The sequence below is a fragment of the Cucumis melo genome, chromosome 12 (assembly GCF_025177605.1).
Source record: "Cucumis melo cultivar AY chromosome 12, USDA_Cmelo_AY_1.0, whole genome shotgun sequence".
Classification (NCBI taxonomy): Eukaryota; Viridiplantae; Streptophyta; class Magnoliopsida; order Cucurbitales; family Cucurbitaceae; genus Cucumis; species Cucumis melo.
Window position 1 is genome coordinate 26,408,176 of NC_066868.1, and position 18,407 is coordinate 26,426,582.

Sequence of the window (18,407 nt, forward strand, 5' to 3'; positions counted from 1 at the left end):
TTTGAATGTTGGTTTGTATTTAATATATGTGAAAGCTCCTTGAATACCATATTATATACAAACTTGCACTTTAGTATTTATCATTTATGTATTTTAATAATAGTCTTATAATAAATTTTATGTTTTTGAAAATTAACTTAATTGTTAATTCTATTCTCGCTTATTTTTTATTTACAATCTACCTTTTAAAAATAGAAATTCAAATGGAGGGTTAAAAATTAAAATAAAATAACATAGTTAGAAATTCAAACCTTTTTTTTTTAAGAAACAAAAATGCATTACAAAGAGATTACGAGAAAACAAACATATTTTTCCAAAAGTTTAAAAACAGGCGAATAGAACTAATCATCAATTAGCTAATGCTATTTAAAATATTTATCATCAGTTTATTTAACGATGTTTACTATTTTTTTCTCATACTAAAATTGTTTATCCTTCGAATACATATTTTTATTATAAATTAAACTAAAATAATCTATAAAATCCAAACACAAATTAGTATAAATATCCGTGATGTTTAAATAAAGAAAGAAGGATAAATTGGACAAATAGAAAATAGAAAAATTAAAACAAAACCTGAAGAGCCAATCAGAAAATGACACGTGTTGCACTTAAAACACTGAATTCCACAGCCACTCCATGATTGTCATCGCCGCATTATATATATATATATAATGACGGAACCAAAAGCTTCACCACACCACTTGTCTTTTTGATATTGTTGTTTAATTTCGGTGCGTTTCGTTTCTTTTCTCCCTTTTTTTCCGATGCTCATGCCGATGCCGGCCCCCGGAGACGCCGTCATGGATGCTGCCGGTGTCACCAAGGAGTTCATGTTGTTCGGAGTCAGAGTCGTGGTTGACCCGATGAGGAAGAGCGTCAGTATGAACAATCTCTCTCAGTATGAACATCCTCTTGAAGCTTCTATTGATGATAATAGCCGCAACAGTAAGACTACTGTCTCTGCCGCCGACAGGAAGGAAGATTCCGCTGCCGGTTATGCTTCTGCGGATGATGCTGTTCCCAATTCCGGTGGGAATCGCGAGCGTGAACGCAAGCGAGGTTTGATTTTCTTAGCTTTTCTTTGAATTGGTGCTTACCTAGTGATTTTGAGATTCGATTTGTAGAGTAGTTGTGTAAATGACTGATAATCGGTGGGGTTCTTCACTTGATAGATTGAGGATTTTTGTTAGGTTTTATCTTGGAAGCTTGTCAATTTATTTGGAATTTGGAGCTGTTAATGATTGGGGATGATTTTCAGGTGTACCGTGGACGGAGGAAGAACACAAGCTTTTCTTGCTGGGATTACAGAAAGTGGGGAAAGGAGATTGGAGAGGAATTTCGAGGAATTTTGTTAAGACTCGAACGCCAACTCAGGTTGCTAGCCACGCCCAGAAATACTTTCTACGCCGAAGCAACCTCAATCGTCGCCGCCGTAGATCCAGCCTCTTCGATATCACCACTGATACGGTAACTGTCATCTTTACTCAATTCATAACTTATGTATTCATGGATGGATGGTTTAGTTTTTTCAAGTATTGTGCATTCTGTTGTTTGATTCCATAGGGTTGCTAAGTTTGATCTCAAGCTGTAATAGTGAATTCATTTGGGATAGTGGCTAACTAGAATTTTGGCCTACTGGTTCATGAGTTGACGAATCCCCTTTAAGAGTTTGCTTCTTTGTTCTAGCTTTTCTTGACCAACCTCAAGGAAGAAAACCACTAGTTTCTTGCAGCAAAGTTATAGGCAAAACCGAACAAGATAATATGATGAATGGTTTCGAGGATGTAGAACATGTTTAGGAGTGATTTGAAATGGTTAAAATTAATTTAGTGTTCAATCACGCTTTTAAATGTGATTTTCATAGTGTCAAAGCATGATTTAGAGTGATATTAGTCATTCACAATTAATTCAGTACTCGTAATTATAGAATACTCTTTAGTAAGTGTAAGTTGGAAGGGATCCTTACTTGTAACTCCTTTTCTGGGTTCATTAGGTAAAAGAGGCTGCTGAGGAAGAACAAATTCAAGTTCAAGATAATTCCTCCCAATTACAATCCTTGTTGCCGCCTCCACCACCTGAAACTTGTAACATAAATGTATATCATCCCATGATACCAACTTTTCCTTTGTCTGTTTGCCCTGCAATTATACCTATACCAATTCCAATGGAGACTGATACATCACATGAGTTTAACTTGGAGACTGATACATCATCAATTGGTGCTGAAGTTTTGCCACTCAGTGGAACCACACTTGAGTTTAACTTGAATTCGAAATCAACATTAAACTCAGGAGCTCTTTCTCTTAACCTTGCTTTGCCATCAGACTCATCCAATTCGTCAATGAAACACTCTGCTTTCCAAGGAATGTCAAGTATCAGCAATGGGGATAACATTATCAGTGTTGCTTAAAATCACTTTGTAGGTTTGCATGGTATGATATATTGATCCGAAAGGCAAAGCGATTAGGCGACTAACGTAAGTTGTTTGTTGTAGTTGTACATCCCCACCCCTACCCCTAAAGAAGGGGTCAAGTAAAAGAAAAAAAAAAAAAAAAAAAAAAGAAAGGAAAAATAGAGAACTGCCATGGCTTGTTTCTTTGTTCATTATGTCATTGCCTTTGGATTCATCTCCATTTGGTGTTTGTTTGTATAACCGAACCTAACAAGCAGTCTCTGCTCACTTCAGTTTAATGATAAAAGGACTTGGTTTATTCGATATCTTTTTGTGGTCTTCCTGTGTTTTGGTTTTGAGTATGAAAAACATCAAGTTTTGATAAGGGAGGGCTATGGTGATGTAGCTACCTCATATTTCGTCATCTTTGATTAGATTAGGTTGGTGCATCTTGTGATTGAGGATAGCGTTTCATCCTCAATTGTGGGTCAAAGGTGGTTGTCCTGTCATTTTGATATTACTCGTACTCTTGATTTCAATATTATTTTGTGGTGGAATTCTTTTGCAACTTGCTCATTATTTCTTTTATAGCTTTGGTAGCCCTATTGACATTGAATAGCTGGAAGGTTATGGATTTAATATAATGATAATCACTTATGTACAAATCAATATCCTACAAGTTTTTTTGGCACATAAATGTCGAGGATCAGGTACATTATTTCATAAGATTTATTATAAGCTATCTAAATACTTATATAGACTTCATTTCACAATTTGTTTGGTTTCTTTTCGTAAAGACTTTTTACTCTTATTTGGGGTGTGCCTAGACGGTCAAGTAACATCCAAAGTTCTCTAGATACCAACTTGTTTTAAGTTGAGAATTATTTGAGTTGGTTCAAATTTGTTGGAGTTTTTTTCTTTTCTTTTTTCTTTTTAATAAAACTAATTTGGATTGTTTCAACCTCATAAATATATTATTATGTAAACGTAGATTGAATTTTTTACCACTAGAAGTAGAAGTATGTCGATTATTATTAAACTAATTTTAGTACGATATATAAATATATGGGTGACTTAATTGCTATATGATTGAATTTTGTTTAAAACCATCGCATACTCTCTTGTTTGGAACTTGAACATCTTTAATCCTTTTTTCTCCCTTCAAAACCCTTTTGATAACTTGTAATTTGACACTTCTTCCTCGTCTATAAATAATCTTGAAAAACATGCATTTTTTTACTACTCTTTTTAATACAAGTACGAAAGTTCAAACCATAAACCTCTTTGTATTCCATTGAGCTAGGTTTACTTTGACCAATCATTGATTACTCATGATCACATATCTTCTTTTCTCCACAAAATCTAAACTTCAGTCTTTTCAATAAAGAATGTAACAATACAACAATCATCACTCCATATGCAATTATTTTTGTAAGTGTTTGGTAACTCATAATAAGATGAGGTTCTAATACAAAATAACCCAAAATCCAAATTTGGATCGAACATAACGTAGTAATATAAAATAACCCAAAACCCAAATTTGGATTGAACGATTTGTAATACCAAAGCAGAAGTGAATCCAACGCTCTTTCTCATCGTTTTCACGCTTCACGATTTAACGAGTATGAACACGAAAAATTGTAATACTTTGGAAATACTAAAACAAAGAAAAGATGGGATAAAGAGGGGGTTTGAAAGGGACAGTAAGTGGTAGAGAATGAAATGGTATTATGTGGGACATAGAAATCAGTTCCATGAGGATTTGATTGGGTCCACTTCAGGATCCGGATTACATTATTTCCATCCCATTATTGCTCTCTCACCACTCTCTTTTCTTTCTTTCTTTCTTTTCCCCTAACGAATAAATTTCTATTCTTTCTCCACTTTTACACGTTTTATTTTTATAGAACTCTCAACCATACAAAAAGATTGACAAATATTTACGATTTTGGTTACGGAGGGTAAACCGGTTGGGTTTGATCGAGAGGTATTTTGGGATCGATCCGAATTTTGTAGCTGGTTGGTAAGCCGAATAATCTTGACCTTGAAAATATGAGTTGGGTTGAGTTGAATTATCAAGTTGTATAATTTTTTTTTTCTTTTCTCGTTTCTAATATTTGTTAAATTTCAAAAACATCATGACATCGTATCTATCCATAAAGTACAACGTTAATACAAAAATACTTAACAAAAAGTTTTAAAACATCTAATATTATTTAAGAGAGTCAAATGTGGACCAAACTTTTAAAATCAAAAAACATTCCAAGCATCATGTTATAAAACTTAATATAAATATATATAATATTATTAATTCGGATTGAGTTGGGATGAAGTGAATCTTTCTAATATAATTTAAAACAAACAAAAAAAAAAAAAAAAAAAACTCAACTCAACCCAAAATTTAAAATTACCTAACCCAACCCTTATAATATGGGTTGGTGGTCCGGGTTATTCCAACACCCCAGTTTCAGTAATGAATTTTGTTTTAGTGATTTTTTTAATTACTTAATTTTTAAAAATTAAATTTATTTTTTTCTCTATTTATTGATATGATTTCATTTTTCTTAAATAAAAGAAAACTAATGTAATTTCATTTTTTGAAACTTGATTTTTTGAAATACTTGTAAAATGTAGATAACAAACTAAAATGTCAGAGATGAAAATATATTTATACATTATCTTTTATTTTATTTTTAGAAACATTTTGTAATAAATGCAAGAGAGTAGATTTTCCGAAACTTCTTATCCGCATTTATATATAAGTGTCAGTTGAGCTAAACTCACGTTGATTTTATATATTATTTTTTCATGCATTAAAATTATAATTCTTATTTCAACCAATTTTGATAAAAATTTAATTTAAAAGATTAAATTTATGATTTATTAAGTTTATGAATTATTAAAAGGTTTTTTCTTTTAAATATTAAAAAACTAAATTATTTATATTTTATAACAAAAAGATACTAAAAGAAAAATGTTTCATTTATGACAATTATTTTCACTAAAATATGGAAGATAAAATTAGAACATTAAAAACATAAACACTAAAATGGTGGAGAGGCCCATTTAGATGATATTCTTAACATTTTTATCCTAATTAATTCAAAAGTTATATTTCATCTTCTCCAATAGAGAATATAATCCACTCCCTCCACATATCACTATGAGAGAAATAAATACTTTTCTAATTCAAACTTAGTGGAAAAAACAATTAAATCATCTTAAAGTTGTTATTTTATATTTAAACATAGTGGAAGATTTGAATTATAAATATTTTAGCCAATAACACACTCAATAATCACTTTTAGCTCTTTGAAAATGTGCAATTCATTTAAATATTAATATCAACATTACTATTTTCCGACCAAATAATTAATCAGCATCAAGTAGTTTACTAAACTAACCTATCAGCTTCCAACTATAACAAAATGAATTAAAATATTTATAAATATAATAAAATTTCATCGTTTATTAGACAACAATAAATATCCCTAGACCATTATTATCTATATTCATAAGACATTTCTATCCATTTTATCACTTAAAATAATTATCTATAATTATAAAGGAGCATATTTTTGTATGTAATGTAGACAATATTTATTGAATGCATATACAAAAATATGTGAATAATTAAGAGATTTTTTTAAAAAATATAACAAATCGATAAACTGCTTACATTCCATAAAACCAAATTATCGAAAAAGAAAATTCATTGCATTTGATTTATCTATGAAGTGTAAATGTTTTATCATAATAAAATTTTAATAAATTTTAATTGTAATATTAAAGTGGGATCTAATTTCCATTTAATTAGATTTGAAATAATTATAGGTTGATTATTAATTAAGAGCCATAGTGTACTTTTCTTCTTAGGTAGTAAGGATTCTCAACAAAAGGGGATGCCATTGCTATGGCTGCCCAAAACTTAGACAACACTCAAAAGTTAAGTATCTCTTATTACAACTTTCCATTTAAACAATCTAATTCAAAATTAAACCCAAAAAAAAAAAAAAAAAAAAAAAAAAAAAAAGAAACAAACTAAAACTAAAACCCAACATTAATTTATAAATTATATGGTTTTATAATACAAATTTAACATCTAAATCATGCTCATTTTAAAAGAAAGAGAGTGGATTTGGTCGATAAATTAGTGACAATTGATTGATTAATTACTTTTGTCAAAAGAACATTAACAAATAAACCACCAAACAAGAGATATTTTTTTAATGTTGTAAAAGGTGAAACGTAATAAAATATTTTCTAAAACTCACTCGTGGTTTTGCTTAATTCAATCCGACATTTGGAACGAAGCATTTAAGATTTGTTATATAGAGTATATACCTTACAAGAAAATTAACATACAACAATTTAACACATCATAGCCACTATATTTTAGATTTTAGTATTAATGTCGATATAGATTCTAAATTTTTGTTATATTTTGACCGTCCATAAGCACGATTAATTAAATAATAAGACTAATTTAATCGTAATCTAATAGATAAAACACTTATTAACCTTATTTAGAGATTAAAAATGGGATCCCAAACCCTAAAATGGTGGAACTTGAAGACGAACATATAGTAATGAACCATCACTTACGTAAATTTAAAGAAAAAAGTGATAAAATTCAAAGAAGATAAGGGGAAAGAAGCTATAGCTAATTTAGAACAGAGGAATTGGTTCTACGAAATCGACTTTTAGCCATTGATTTTGGCTTCTTCATCGTCGATTGTTCAAAATCCTTCCTGTTCTTATGAACTTTCTCTATATACTCAGACGCCCAACCATCAACATTCGCCTCATCAAAATCACTCTCTTCATAAATCACAGAAGAAGAAGACGATGTTGAATACCTCGGCGACGGCGATCCATGTCCGATTTGGAAGCCACCTCCGCCCGGCTTCGTGACGTAGATCGGCTTCGCTCGACTCTGCGGCTCCTGCAGCCGTTTACTTCCCGGAATCAGAGGCGTTGCCGCTGGATTTCCTCCCGATCGCCGTCGTGTGGTCGGAGATCCAGCGGTTGCTTCATTATTCGCCGTCTTAGCGAAAGAAATGGAACTGGAAAGCTTGATTAAATTCGCTACCAACAACATGGACTTCTCACATAGCGATTCCGTGGATCTTGATTCTTTACGGATCATAGCTCTGGTAATTGATTGATTGGTTGAATTTTTTTGTTTATCCAATACCGAAAGAAATAAAAGATGGAATGAGGAAACATAGAGGAAATTGAGTTGGATTTATAATGTTTATAAGCTGTGTTTGTTGAGGTTCTTTGCTTTGAAAGAGAGAGAGAGATTAGTGAAATAATTTAGGGTTTGATTAAAATTTGATTAGAACATTGAAGGGAGATTCCATTATTCAAAATTTCAAAGAATAATTCTAGGACTTTAATTTCTTTTGCAAGTGGATAGATCCCTTTCTCACTCGCTGAAGACTACGTTATCCGTCTGTGGATGGAGGAGGAGGAAGAAGAAGAAGCATCCATGAGAGACTAAAGATATTTTGTTAACTTAATATTAATTTATAAATTAATCATTATATCCTCATCCAATAGACAAAATTCTTCCACTCAAACAATTTTTTTTTTGTGGATAATAGCTTCTTCCGTCACTTTATAATATTATATTAATTATATCTAATCTACGAACTGAATCATTCAATCGATGATTTAAAATTATATAACTATTTCAATTCATAATGATATATAGTTAAGTTTACACTAACTTTCATTTATATGATTCAAAAAATACTTATATTCTTTCAAAACTTGTATCAAAACGGTTAGAAATTTTGTCAAATAGACAAGACTATGTCCTACTAAATCGGTTTATTGTTTTAAAGAGTAAGTCTTAAAACATTACTGAATTTGAAATATTGAAGAAAAGTTGGGTTTTCTTTTTAATACAAAGACAAGATATTTTTTTTTTCTTTTGTTTCTTATAAATGGTTTATGCCACATGGCATGTATATATTCCTTTCTGTCTATCCTACCAAACTTTTTATGATAAACTATTCCAATTTGGGAATTTGATGCGAAAAAGTTGTTGGATATATCTTTGGTTGGATAAGTACATATTTATGAATGTATTTGAATATGTGTTTTTAGGTGATGTATTGCTACGTCTGTCTTATAATAAGCATAACTTAATCGATATATTATGTATATACAATTCATAATCTCTTCGATACTAATAAGGTAAAAGTTCAAAGGATGTTAACTTATTAACTTCATAAGTCGAGGTTAAATAATTTGATGATAAGATGTTGATGTAGTTTGCACATTTATCGAAAAGACTTTATCTTCCCATATTTCTCTCTTTTGCACTACTCTATCTTTAACTAAACAACTTTATATCCTAAACATGCAAACTTCCTACTCGTTTAATGATGTCAAACTCAAACAAAAGTGAAATAGTAAAACTAAGGAAATTGGAGCAAACAACCAAATTTTAGGTTTGTTTTTAGAGGTTTACAGATCAAATCAAGTTTCATTGTATTTATAATTTGCTCTTATATGGTTTAGACAATTAACAATATAAATTTACACCTACAGATTTTAATAGAAGACATTTTCAAATATAATGTAATGAACCAAAATATAACAAACTTTCAAATTCTATTATTAATGATAGATATCGATAAACTTCAATCATGTCTATCACTGCATTTAATAGACATTGATAGACGGTCTATTATAGATAGAATATGATATTTTGCTATATTTTGTAAATATTTTCAATAATTTTGTTATTTTTAATAATTTATCTTTTAATAATAATTTCCCAACTCTTGTTATGTCTTTGTTACTTAATTTTGGAAACAAGCCATCAGTCATATGAAATCAAACTTTGGCTTGATTTGGTTTTCAATTGATGTTTGAAATCTAATAAATTAGATTTACATTTTTCAAAATTTTGGATTAAAATTTTTTTAAAGTATAGTTCATAATTTTTAAAGTATAGCCAAAGTTAAATTTATTGAATTGGATAAAAATTATTTTATAAAAGATATTAAGATATTTTAGATTTAAAGAGGAAAAGGAGAAGTTTGGCTTTGGGTAAATGTTTAATTTAGGTTAAAACTTAAATTAACGTTAATTAGGATATTTTGAACTTAAAATTTACGTTTAATTTAGGTTATATATATATATATAACCTAAATCTCTTCTTCCGCTCCTTCGCGGGAAGACAACGGCACTTGGCATCACTCTTTCACTAAACTTGCAATTAATCATCGGAGTTTTGTTCTCTCTAAACCCTATTTCACCTTCAACCATCTCCTCCCTCCGATTTCCCGCCCACTGCAACCTTCTTCGCCGCTCGCCATTCCTGCTGACGCCCATGCTGCATTTTTAGTTGCCGCAGTATCAGCCTTCCGACGAAATCTTGCCATCAAAATTGCTTGTATTTCAGCCCCTAACCCCCGGCGTTTGTGAGATACCGCTCATTTTTTCAGATTCCTAAGGTTTTTATCTTTATTGATTTTCTATTTTGTTTCGTTGGTTTAATCTGTTCACCTCCAAAGAAGAAAATCAATAAGCAATTTTTTTTTTTTAAATTTCTTATAAAACCAATGTTCAACGAGTCTTAAGTGAAAACAAAAGGCTAAAAAAAGAAAAAACAAGATTGAGATATATAATTCTTCTTCAAATCAATAAATAGATTATGTATATATATATATATAAAGATGAACATTGCAAAAGAGAGAACTCGCATATAGCTTAGTTGAGTGTAAAAAATAATGGAACAACGTATTTGAAGAGATTGAAGTTGTTGTTGCAAGCAAAATGCAATGGACAAAAAGTATAGAATGACTTTTCCAAATTAGAACTGATTTCAAAGTCCTTTATTAATTTTTTTTCTTCAAACAAGTGGAATGATTTAAATCCAGGGATTCCGCGCAGGAGGTTAAGGCAGCGATTCTACATGTTTGTCATTTCAATTCATCTCATTATATGTATTCATAATAGTAATTTACTCTACTTTTCTGATATCTAATTTTTCTCTCCACATTCGTATCAACTCTTTCTATTCTGTGGTTGAGTGTACAAATTTGTTGTTTAGAGAACAAAAAAAGAAAAATTGACGATGAGGAAAATTATTTAATGATAATGGGCCAGAAGTCTAACTTTTTGAACAAGTACATTTATGTTTGTACACTGAATTGATGAATTTGTTTTACAGTTGCTAGAGATTTGGGTGGACTCAATAAAATCAATCCATGTCTTCTTTTTTAGAACTTGAAAATTCATCTCCTAATATTTTTATACCTGAAGAATGGTCTGAGGCTGCAGAATCCATAGTTTTTGATTCTCCCACTTCGCCACCCCCTGTTGTTCTTATCTGTGGTGCAAAAAACTGTGGCAAAAGTACTTTCTCACGTCACCTTCTCAATGTTTTCCTTCAAAGGTGATCTTATTCTTCTTTCAAGAGTGATGATTTCAATTCGAAACTGTGAATTTCTAGCTTGAGTACCTCTCTTTTTCCCCAAGTTGCCATGTTTTTCACAATGTATTTTCTTTTATTATCGTTTTCAGGTATAAAAAAGTGGTTTACCTGGATTCAGATGTTGGACAGCCTGAGTTTACTCCACCAGGTTTTCTGTCCCTCACTGTGGTTGACAGACTAACCCCAGGTAATTTTGTTATAGTCCTTGCCTTGTTGATAAATTCTCATGAACTTGCCAATAAATTTTTTCCTAATGAGTCTCTTTTGACTGATGTAATTTTTTTTTCTTATTCTTTTAGACTTGTCGACTCCCTGCTTAAAGACGCCAGAAAGGTAGGTTATGTTGAATCCATTTAACAAGTATCCATATTTTATGTTGGTGTTTAATCTCTGTTTTCGAATGTATGTACCTGGACTATATGGTCTGTGTTGAGGATCTTCAAAATTTGAAGTAAAAATGCATTTTAAGTTTATAACCGAGGATGGTTTTACTGTATCTTACGTCCCTTTCTTATTTTCTTAAGTGGTGAAGGTGAGATTTTCTATTTTCTCACTGTTTCTTTTTATTCTTCTTTTAGATGTTTTTTCTTTGGTGATATTTCCTCAAAAAGAGATCCTACAGCATACTTAAGTTATGCAAATGCTTTGTACGACTATTACCACAAGGAGTACAATTCTTTTAACAAGACCGAAGAACTTGCAAAGATTGAATTGCCTCTTATTGTAAATACACCTGGCTGGGTGAAAGGTATCCTACTCGTTTGAGTTCTATATCTGCTTAAACATTACTTTTCCTGCTTTAATTGCTTTGGAGAGATGGCTTGGGCTTGGACAGAGATACATATTGATGTTGGCCCTGTTTCCCAGGTATTGGTTATGAGATATTGGTAGACATGTTGAAATACATTGCTCCATCACATGTAGTCAAAATAAATATATCTGCTGAGAGTAAGAACCTTCCAGCTGGGGAATTTTGGCTAGAAGAGGAGGAAAATTATGGGACGACCAGTCTAATAGAAATTCGTTCTGCTCGGCAAGACGAGTTTAACCGATCGTAAGTTTCTTGCAATGTTTAATTTCAAAAGAATTTATTTATTCAGGTTAATGGTTGGTTTTCGTATTTATCCCCACTGTGATCCTGATGTTTTATATCTTCTTGTATCCCTTCCGGGATCTCTTTTCACTGAATGACTTGGCTTTATTTAGTTTTCGTGATGTTATTTTTATTATCATTTTCCATTCTTTTAGTAACTACACATGGTTTTTTCTATTGTATTTGTGGTCTGTTGTTGCTTATTGTTCTAACACAATCTTGAACAAAGTCACAATTCATAAAGTTATTGTCATGTTGTTGTTGCACTTAAACACTTGTGTTGTTTCATAAAGACATTTGGTTTGTGACAGTATACTTGAAAGGATAATATTTCTTACATCTCTTCCTTCATCATGTTAGGATACTAGTGCAAAAGGATGCAAGTCTTATGCGAGATTTGCGTATTATGGCTTATTTTAGACAGTGCTTTTCCAGAGATAGCAATATTACCACAATTAAAGAGCTTGCAAATGCACTGGCATCTCACCCTCCTTACCAAGTTCCAATATCAAGCATTAAGATTAGACACCTGCACAGTCAGGTTGGTACAAAAATCAAAACTCTCCAATTTTCTCTCTTCTTTTCCCCTTCAATTTTCCTACAATTGAGTTTTAACACATCAGCAATATTTATCACTAATTTAGTTTTTACAGCTCTCTTACCGAACCACCACCCCTGCAATGTATCGGTATTAACTCTATCTCCATTTATCTACTTAGGTCCCAAGTGATCAGATCTTCTATAGTTTGAATGCAACAATTGTTGGTTTGGCTACATGCTCCAACAACTCTGAAAATTCATCGTGGTGCGTCGGTCTTGGTAGGTTACTTCTTTTACATTGTCTTATCCCTATTTTCAACTCACCTGCTTGTTTTAGGCCTTAAAGTCATTCCCTAAGAATACCATGAGTAGTTTAGTGTAGTTTAATGCTCTAACTAATATCTCGTGGAACAGGAATTGTTAGAGGCATCGATACATTTAAAGGTCTCCTATATGTTATCACACCCGTCCCCCATGGCACTTTGGAAAAGGTTGACCTTCTTTTGCAGGGGTTTATTCAAATTCCTTCTTGTTTGCTGCAGGTAATAGATCCTTTTGAGATTTACATAAATTTCCATGCCTGCTATTAGATGGTGCTATTCCTTTTCTTTTATTCCCCCAACCGACCCTTGAAACACTTTTTAAAACACTTCTATTATGCAATTTTTTTTCAGGTTAAGGGATGTATATCTCCTTACATGTGTGCAAACATTCTACCCACGAGCTAGAGTCTGGACGAGTATTGAAAACATTAGACATTTTTGTCATACAGTTTACTCTTTGTAAATATATTTATCAAGAAATGTGGGATAGTCATCCCTCGTTATTGATTTTGAAATTTGTATTCTAGGTACAAAGAATTGAAATTTTTGTTCAATGAAATCTAGGGGTTCAAAACATCCCATGACCTATAAATACCCATCACCTCTGATTGGACTAGGTTTGATTCAAATGAACAAAAATCTTGTAAGGTGGATTGGTTTATGGGTTCACTAAAATAACCCTATGCTAACTTATTATTAACTTTAAAAAGATACATCTATTTATTTTAGTTTTATTTAATTTCATTAATGTACCTATTGTCCAAACAATTTTTAAACATGGTTTTTTAACTCTCGGGAAAGAACTTTTTTATTATATAAATTGAAATTAATTTGTTATTTTCATATATAAATCAAGTTTTTATGTAGTTACTTTTTATTTTAAAAAAAAATTAGATAAATGACTCGAGTAGCTTAAGCCAACCCAATTTAAAATTTTCAATGTTAGGTTGGATTCATTTTTAAATAAAGGTTATTTGAATTGACAAGATTTACGATATGAACAATTACACAAGGTCTAAAAAGTTGTTCAACTCACAAACACCCAATACTAAGAGATTTAGTTTATTTGGTTATTACAATTCGCGGCTTGCAATGAAACTTGCGTTGGCTTGTTCTAAACTAATTAAAAACAACATAGATTATAATGACTTGGACTAATCTTATGGAACAACTCCTAGGTATGTGACATAATGAATTAAATCCATGACCTTTTAGTTAGATATAGAGACTATGTCTCCCTTTTTAGCATAGTAATGATTACTTTGACGATGAGGATTGATCCTCAATAAATAAAGTATTGAGCAAAAATGTAATTTTTTGTATAAAATAACGTGAGAAGATCTTGCCAACAGACACTAAATATTTTAATGCTTATTCAATCGATCCTTGAGGCAACATTTGTGACAAACTACCTTCTCAATGCTACCCTCTCTAATCTTCTAGTAGCATTAGCAAATTTTGACTCATAATCCTAATCAACTTTAGCAAATGTAATGTAATGAAATTAGGAAGATCACCAACAAATCGAAATTTAGACTCTTTTCTTTAGTACAAGAATTAGACCACCTACATATGTCAAACTACATATGCCATATCATACTGTGAACCATATATTAGAAGGATATACTAAATGTTTTATAATTTTAATCTTATTTTTTTAAAAAAAAAAAAGTTTAACAAAGGCAAATGAGAAAATGGTAAAGAAATGTAATTTGGTCCTTAATTTGAGTGATATAATGTTTCCTAACTGGTTGGTTGGGAAGTGGAGGAATGACCGTTATTTTAGGTAATTGGTCATAAAAGAACCTCAATTGCCCCCTAAAGTATCGCAAATAAATCCTAAAATGTCTAATTCCCCTAACTTAGCTCATAACCTCTTGCTTTGTCGCCTTTCATCGGAAACACAAACAGGACAGGGGAAGGGAAAAAGAAAAAGAAAAAGAAAAACAAACAAAAACAGAAAAAAAAAGATCATGATCTAGGTCTGGTCCTATCCCACCAAGGTCATGATCTTTTCATCTTCATGAAACAATTTCTAATTAAAAAAAAATTACTCCTTTTTTCCCAAACTTCCTTATTCCAAAACAGGGGTTGTGTTAGAATTTTTAAAAATTTTAATTTTGGGGAAAAGAAACTAACAAGGGAAAAAGAATGGCGACAAAACGTTCATTCACCAGTTTCGTAGAACAAGAGCTGGGAAAGTTTCCACATTTTGTAGTTTGTGCAGTTCTTGAATGGGTTCTCATAATTTTGCTTTTTATAGATGGGATTGTTGCATTTTTGGCCAACGAATTCGCCAAGTTCTTCGAATTGCGAGTTCCTTGTTTGTTCTGCACAAGAATCGACCATGTTTTAGTTAACAAAAATACAGATTTCTATTACAACAATTCCATTTGTGAAGGACACAAGAAGGATATTTCATCTCTTGCATATTGTCACAACCACAAGAAACTCTCCGACATTCGAAAGATGTGTGAGGTTTGTCTTCTCTCTTTTGCAACACAAAAGGAATCAGATTGCAATACCTATAAATCCCTCGTCGGGATATTGCACAAGGATCTTGAATGTTTTGTTGAGGATGATAATCGTCATGTGAGCTTGCCGCCAATGGGGAAGAAAGATGATGTCCTGCATATGGAGAAAGGGATTGGTGTTAATTATTCATGTTGTTCGTGTTGTGGAGAGCCATTGAAAGTTAAATCTTCCAATTCAAAAGGGAAAAATGGGAGTACCTTTTCACAAGCTCCTGCTCCTTCGCCACGAGCTTCATTTACGCCCTCTTTCAGAAACGACGACAAAACTGGCTTGGAATTGCCGCACATTCGTTACACCGAACTCAAATTATTGTCAGATAGTGAATCGGATTATGTGGAAGACGACGATGGTTTACATGGAAGAAATCTTGATGCTCATCCATGTAAGTCCAAAACTTCTCTTTCTTTCACTACAGCATTCTTTCATTTGGTTTGTTTGTGAATAATTGTAGTATCTGGATTTGATGAGAGTGCAGTTAAGGAGGATGTGAAGGCTGTTAAAGTGCCATTGTTACCTGAACCTGAGGATATGCATGAAAGTTCAAGGACTCCTGTTTTTGGTAAAGGGAATAAATTTTTTGGTATTCCATTAACAGATTCTGCTAATAATAGTCCCAGGTGGGCTATTAGAATCTCTAGAAAATCACCACTTGAAAGAACAGAGCTAGCTGCAGAGACTTACGAAGCAGATATGATGGGGCCAGGAGACAATGATTCCATTTTGAATTGTTTGAAAAGACAAGTTCGGATAGATCGGAAATCGCTCATGGAGCTGTACATGGAACTGGACGAAGAAAGAAGTGCATCAGCTGTAGCAGCAAACAATGCAATGGCCATGATTACTCGATTACAGGCTGAAAAGGCTGCCGTTCAAATGGAAGCTTTACAGTACCAAAGAATGATGGAAGAACAGGCAGAGTATGATCAGGAAGCCTTACAAGCTACAAATGATTTGCTTGCTAAGAGAGAGGCTGAACTTGATGTTTACAGAGAAAAATATGGATATCTTGGGGAAGATTGTTTTAAGATGTCTGATGATGAGATATCTGATGAAGATTACCAAGAATTCAAGTCACAATCTTGTTTATCTTCGGATGAAAAATCTGAATGTAGCACGCCTTTTAGTTTTAACGGGAGAGAGAACAACAGGGAAAATTTTAACAATTTTGACGTGATGAGTATACCGCCTGCGTTGAAGATTGGAGTAAATAGCAAAGAAGAAAGTACAAACAATCAAGAGGTAGCTTTGCCATTCTCCCTAGGGAAGGTTGAAGGAGGAGACCAAACCGAACCAGTGACAAACTTTAAAGGAGAAAAAACATATCTTTTAGGCCGCTTGAAAAAGGCAAAGAAGAACAACTTATCCTCAGATGGTGTAATTTCTTCTCTACATTCAAGCTCTGGCAGCGTCAATCAAATAGATGAAGATCCAGGTATTGTGTTATATCAATAGTGGACGTGATACTTTCTAGGAGAAGTTTGATTTCTGTTTCTAAAATGGCAGGAAAGGGAAGAACTTCTGCACTGACCCGAGAGCTCTCTCATCTTAACGAGATCGTGAGAGCACTTGAAGCAGATGGCAAATTCTCTAAGCATGAAGGAAAAGTAATTTTAGCTGATATTTCACACAAATTAGGGAAACTTCAAACACTTCTCGATGAGAACAGCGATTCTTAACTTCCCAAATTGGTAAATTACTCAGTAATTATAGTTAGGTTTCAACTATAGAGAGTTTGATTTTTAGGCGGGTGTTTTTTTCCTTGCAGTTTAATTCTTTGTAGGATGTACATAGTGTTGTATGACATGCTGAATACATATATCAAGCTTCATGACGCTCTGTGGCTGCTAACTTCTTCCATAGTAGTGAGAGACTTGCTTTCCATTTTTTTTTTCAGTTGCATTCGGAACTTTTCTCTTACTTTTGAAAGCTTCACCCAACAAAAATTTATGAATTTTCAGGTACAGAGCTGAAGAATATTTGGCTATCTCAGATGGGTGTAGAAGACCTTTCTTTTTTCTCCTTTTTTTTTTTTCTTAATTGTGTTTCTCCCATGATGACCCATCAAATTCAGAAGAGTGGAAATGGTGTTCAAGAAAGTGGTTTTCGATTTACACATCAAAAAGCCAAAGAACAATGGAAAGAAAAAGGCTAACATTCCTTCTTTTTAAGGCCATAGCTGGATCAATGATAGAACCTCAAGGGAAACCAGAAAGGCAAGGTGTTTGGTTGGCTTTCATATTCCATTTACAATGAGACAAATGTTAGTGTTGTATGATGCAAGAATTTTTTTCTTCTTCTTTTAAAGTCATAATCCCCTCCCCGAAATGTCTTTTCGAGTTTATTAAAAGTGACAGCAATGTTCAAGGATTTTTTATTGGTATCATCCCATTTTACTAACTGGAAACTTGGAAGGGGAAGAGGCCAATCTTTTTGAATGCAGATAGATAGCTTTTTATTTGTCATTAATTGTTCAAGCAAGAAAGGAATTTCAACTAACAATAGTCACTTTTGTCCTTGGCCATCATATTTTGAATAAAATATGCTTAATATTGACTAGGGACAGAACCGACCCAAGGGTCCCCAACCTCCCACCAAATTAAATAACAATGCAAAACTAAGTGAGAATTTTTTCCAACTTCCAGAAAGAGCCAAAAATCAATAGTCCAATCTTCAAAATAAGGAGCTATAAATAAGAACGCACATGTATCGGTCAAAGAAGAATGTGCATCCAATATCAAACATAAAAGCTGTGGGCCTGCCTACCATCATTTTCAGTAAAGTAATAACTCTTATGACCAGCTGAAGAAAGAAACTTTATAACATAGAAAGTTGGAAAAAATGGAGAGTGGGGTAAAAACCTCTCTCCTTGTCCTTTCCAATTGTCCAGACCAACCATTGCTACATTTTACAAAATCAGGTAGTGAAGTGAAAGCTCTATAATAAACACATCTCAGATCAAGAAACAAAAATGCATAATTTAGCCTTGAGTCTTGTAAAACATTCTTGCTATTGATGTATAACAGACCATTAAGCCTTAATCGGTCAATCTTTGCAGCAAATAGA

General features: G+C 32.4%; 3 protein-coding genes across 4 annotated transcripts; all 3 read left to right on the forward strand.

The window, feature by feature from the left end:
• The first annotated feature begins 685 nt into the window (after positions 1-685).
• On the forward strand, positions 686-2,721 carry LOC103483146 (transcription factor MYB1R1). Its single transcript, XM_008439617.3, has 3 exons — positions 686-1,062; positions 1,262-1,470; positions 1,997-2,721. Exons 1-3 carry the CDS (start codon positions 768-770, stop codon positions 2,411-2,413), a joined length of 921 nt encoding a protein of 306 aa, XP_008437839.1. The 5' UTR covers positions 686-767; the 3' UTR covers positions 2,414-2,721.
• A 6,845-nt stretch (positions 2,722-9,566) lies between these two features.
• On the forward strand, positions 9,567-13,541 carry LOC103483138 (polynucleotide 5'-hydroxyl-kinase NOL9). The gene is made up of 10 exons (XM_008439605.3): positions 9,567-9,870; positions 10,590-10,814; positions 10,943-11,040; positions 11,153-11,186; positions 11,432-11,601; positions 11,721-11,907; positions 12,307-12,487; positions 12,666-12,765; positions 12,901-13,028; positions 13,161-13,541. The coding sequence occupies exons 2-10, from the start codon at positions 10,627-10,629 to the stop codon at positions 13,212-13,214; spliced, it is 1,140 nt and encodes a 379-aa protein (XP_008437827.1). The 5' UTR covers positions 9,567-9,870; positions 10,590-10,626; the 3' UTR covers positions 13,215-13,541.
• A 1,144-nt stretch (positions 13,542-14,685) lies between these two features.
• LOC103483117 (probable myosin-binding protein 5) lies at positions 14,686-17,724 on the forward strand. 2 transcript variants are annotated; one of them, XM_051080177.1, is made up of 5 exons: positions 14,686-15,726; positions 15,820-16,776; positions 16,848-17,032; positions 17,110-17,206; positions 17,303-17,724. In XM_051080177.1, exons 1-3 carry the CDS (start codon positions 14,961-14,963, stop codon positions 17,018-17,020), a joined length of 1,896 nt encoding a protein of 631 aa, XP_050936134.1. In that variant the 5' UTR covers positions 14,686-14,960; the 3' UTR covers positions 17,021-17,032; positions 17,110-17,206; positions 17,303-17,724. The 2 variants fall into 2 exon arrangements, with proteins under 2 accessions (XP_050936134.1, XP_050936135.1); XM_051080178.1 differs by having other exon boundaries at positions 14,717-15,726; positions 16,858-17,032.
• Positions 17,725-18,407: the final 683 nt, after the last annotated feature.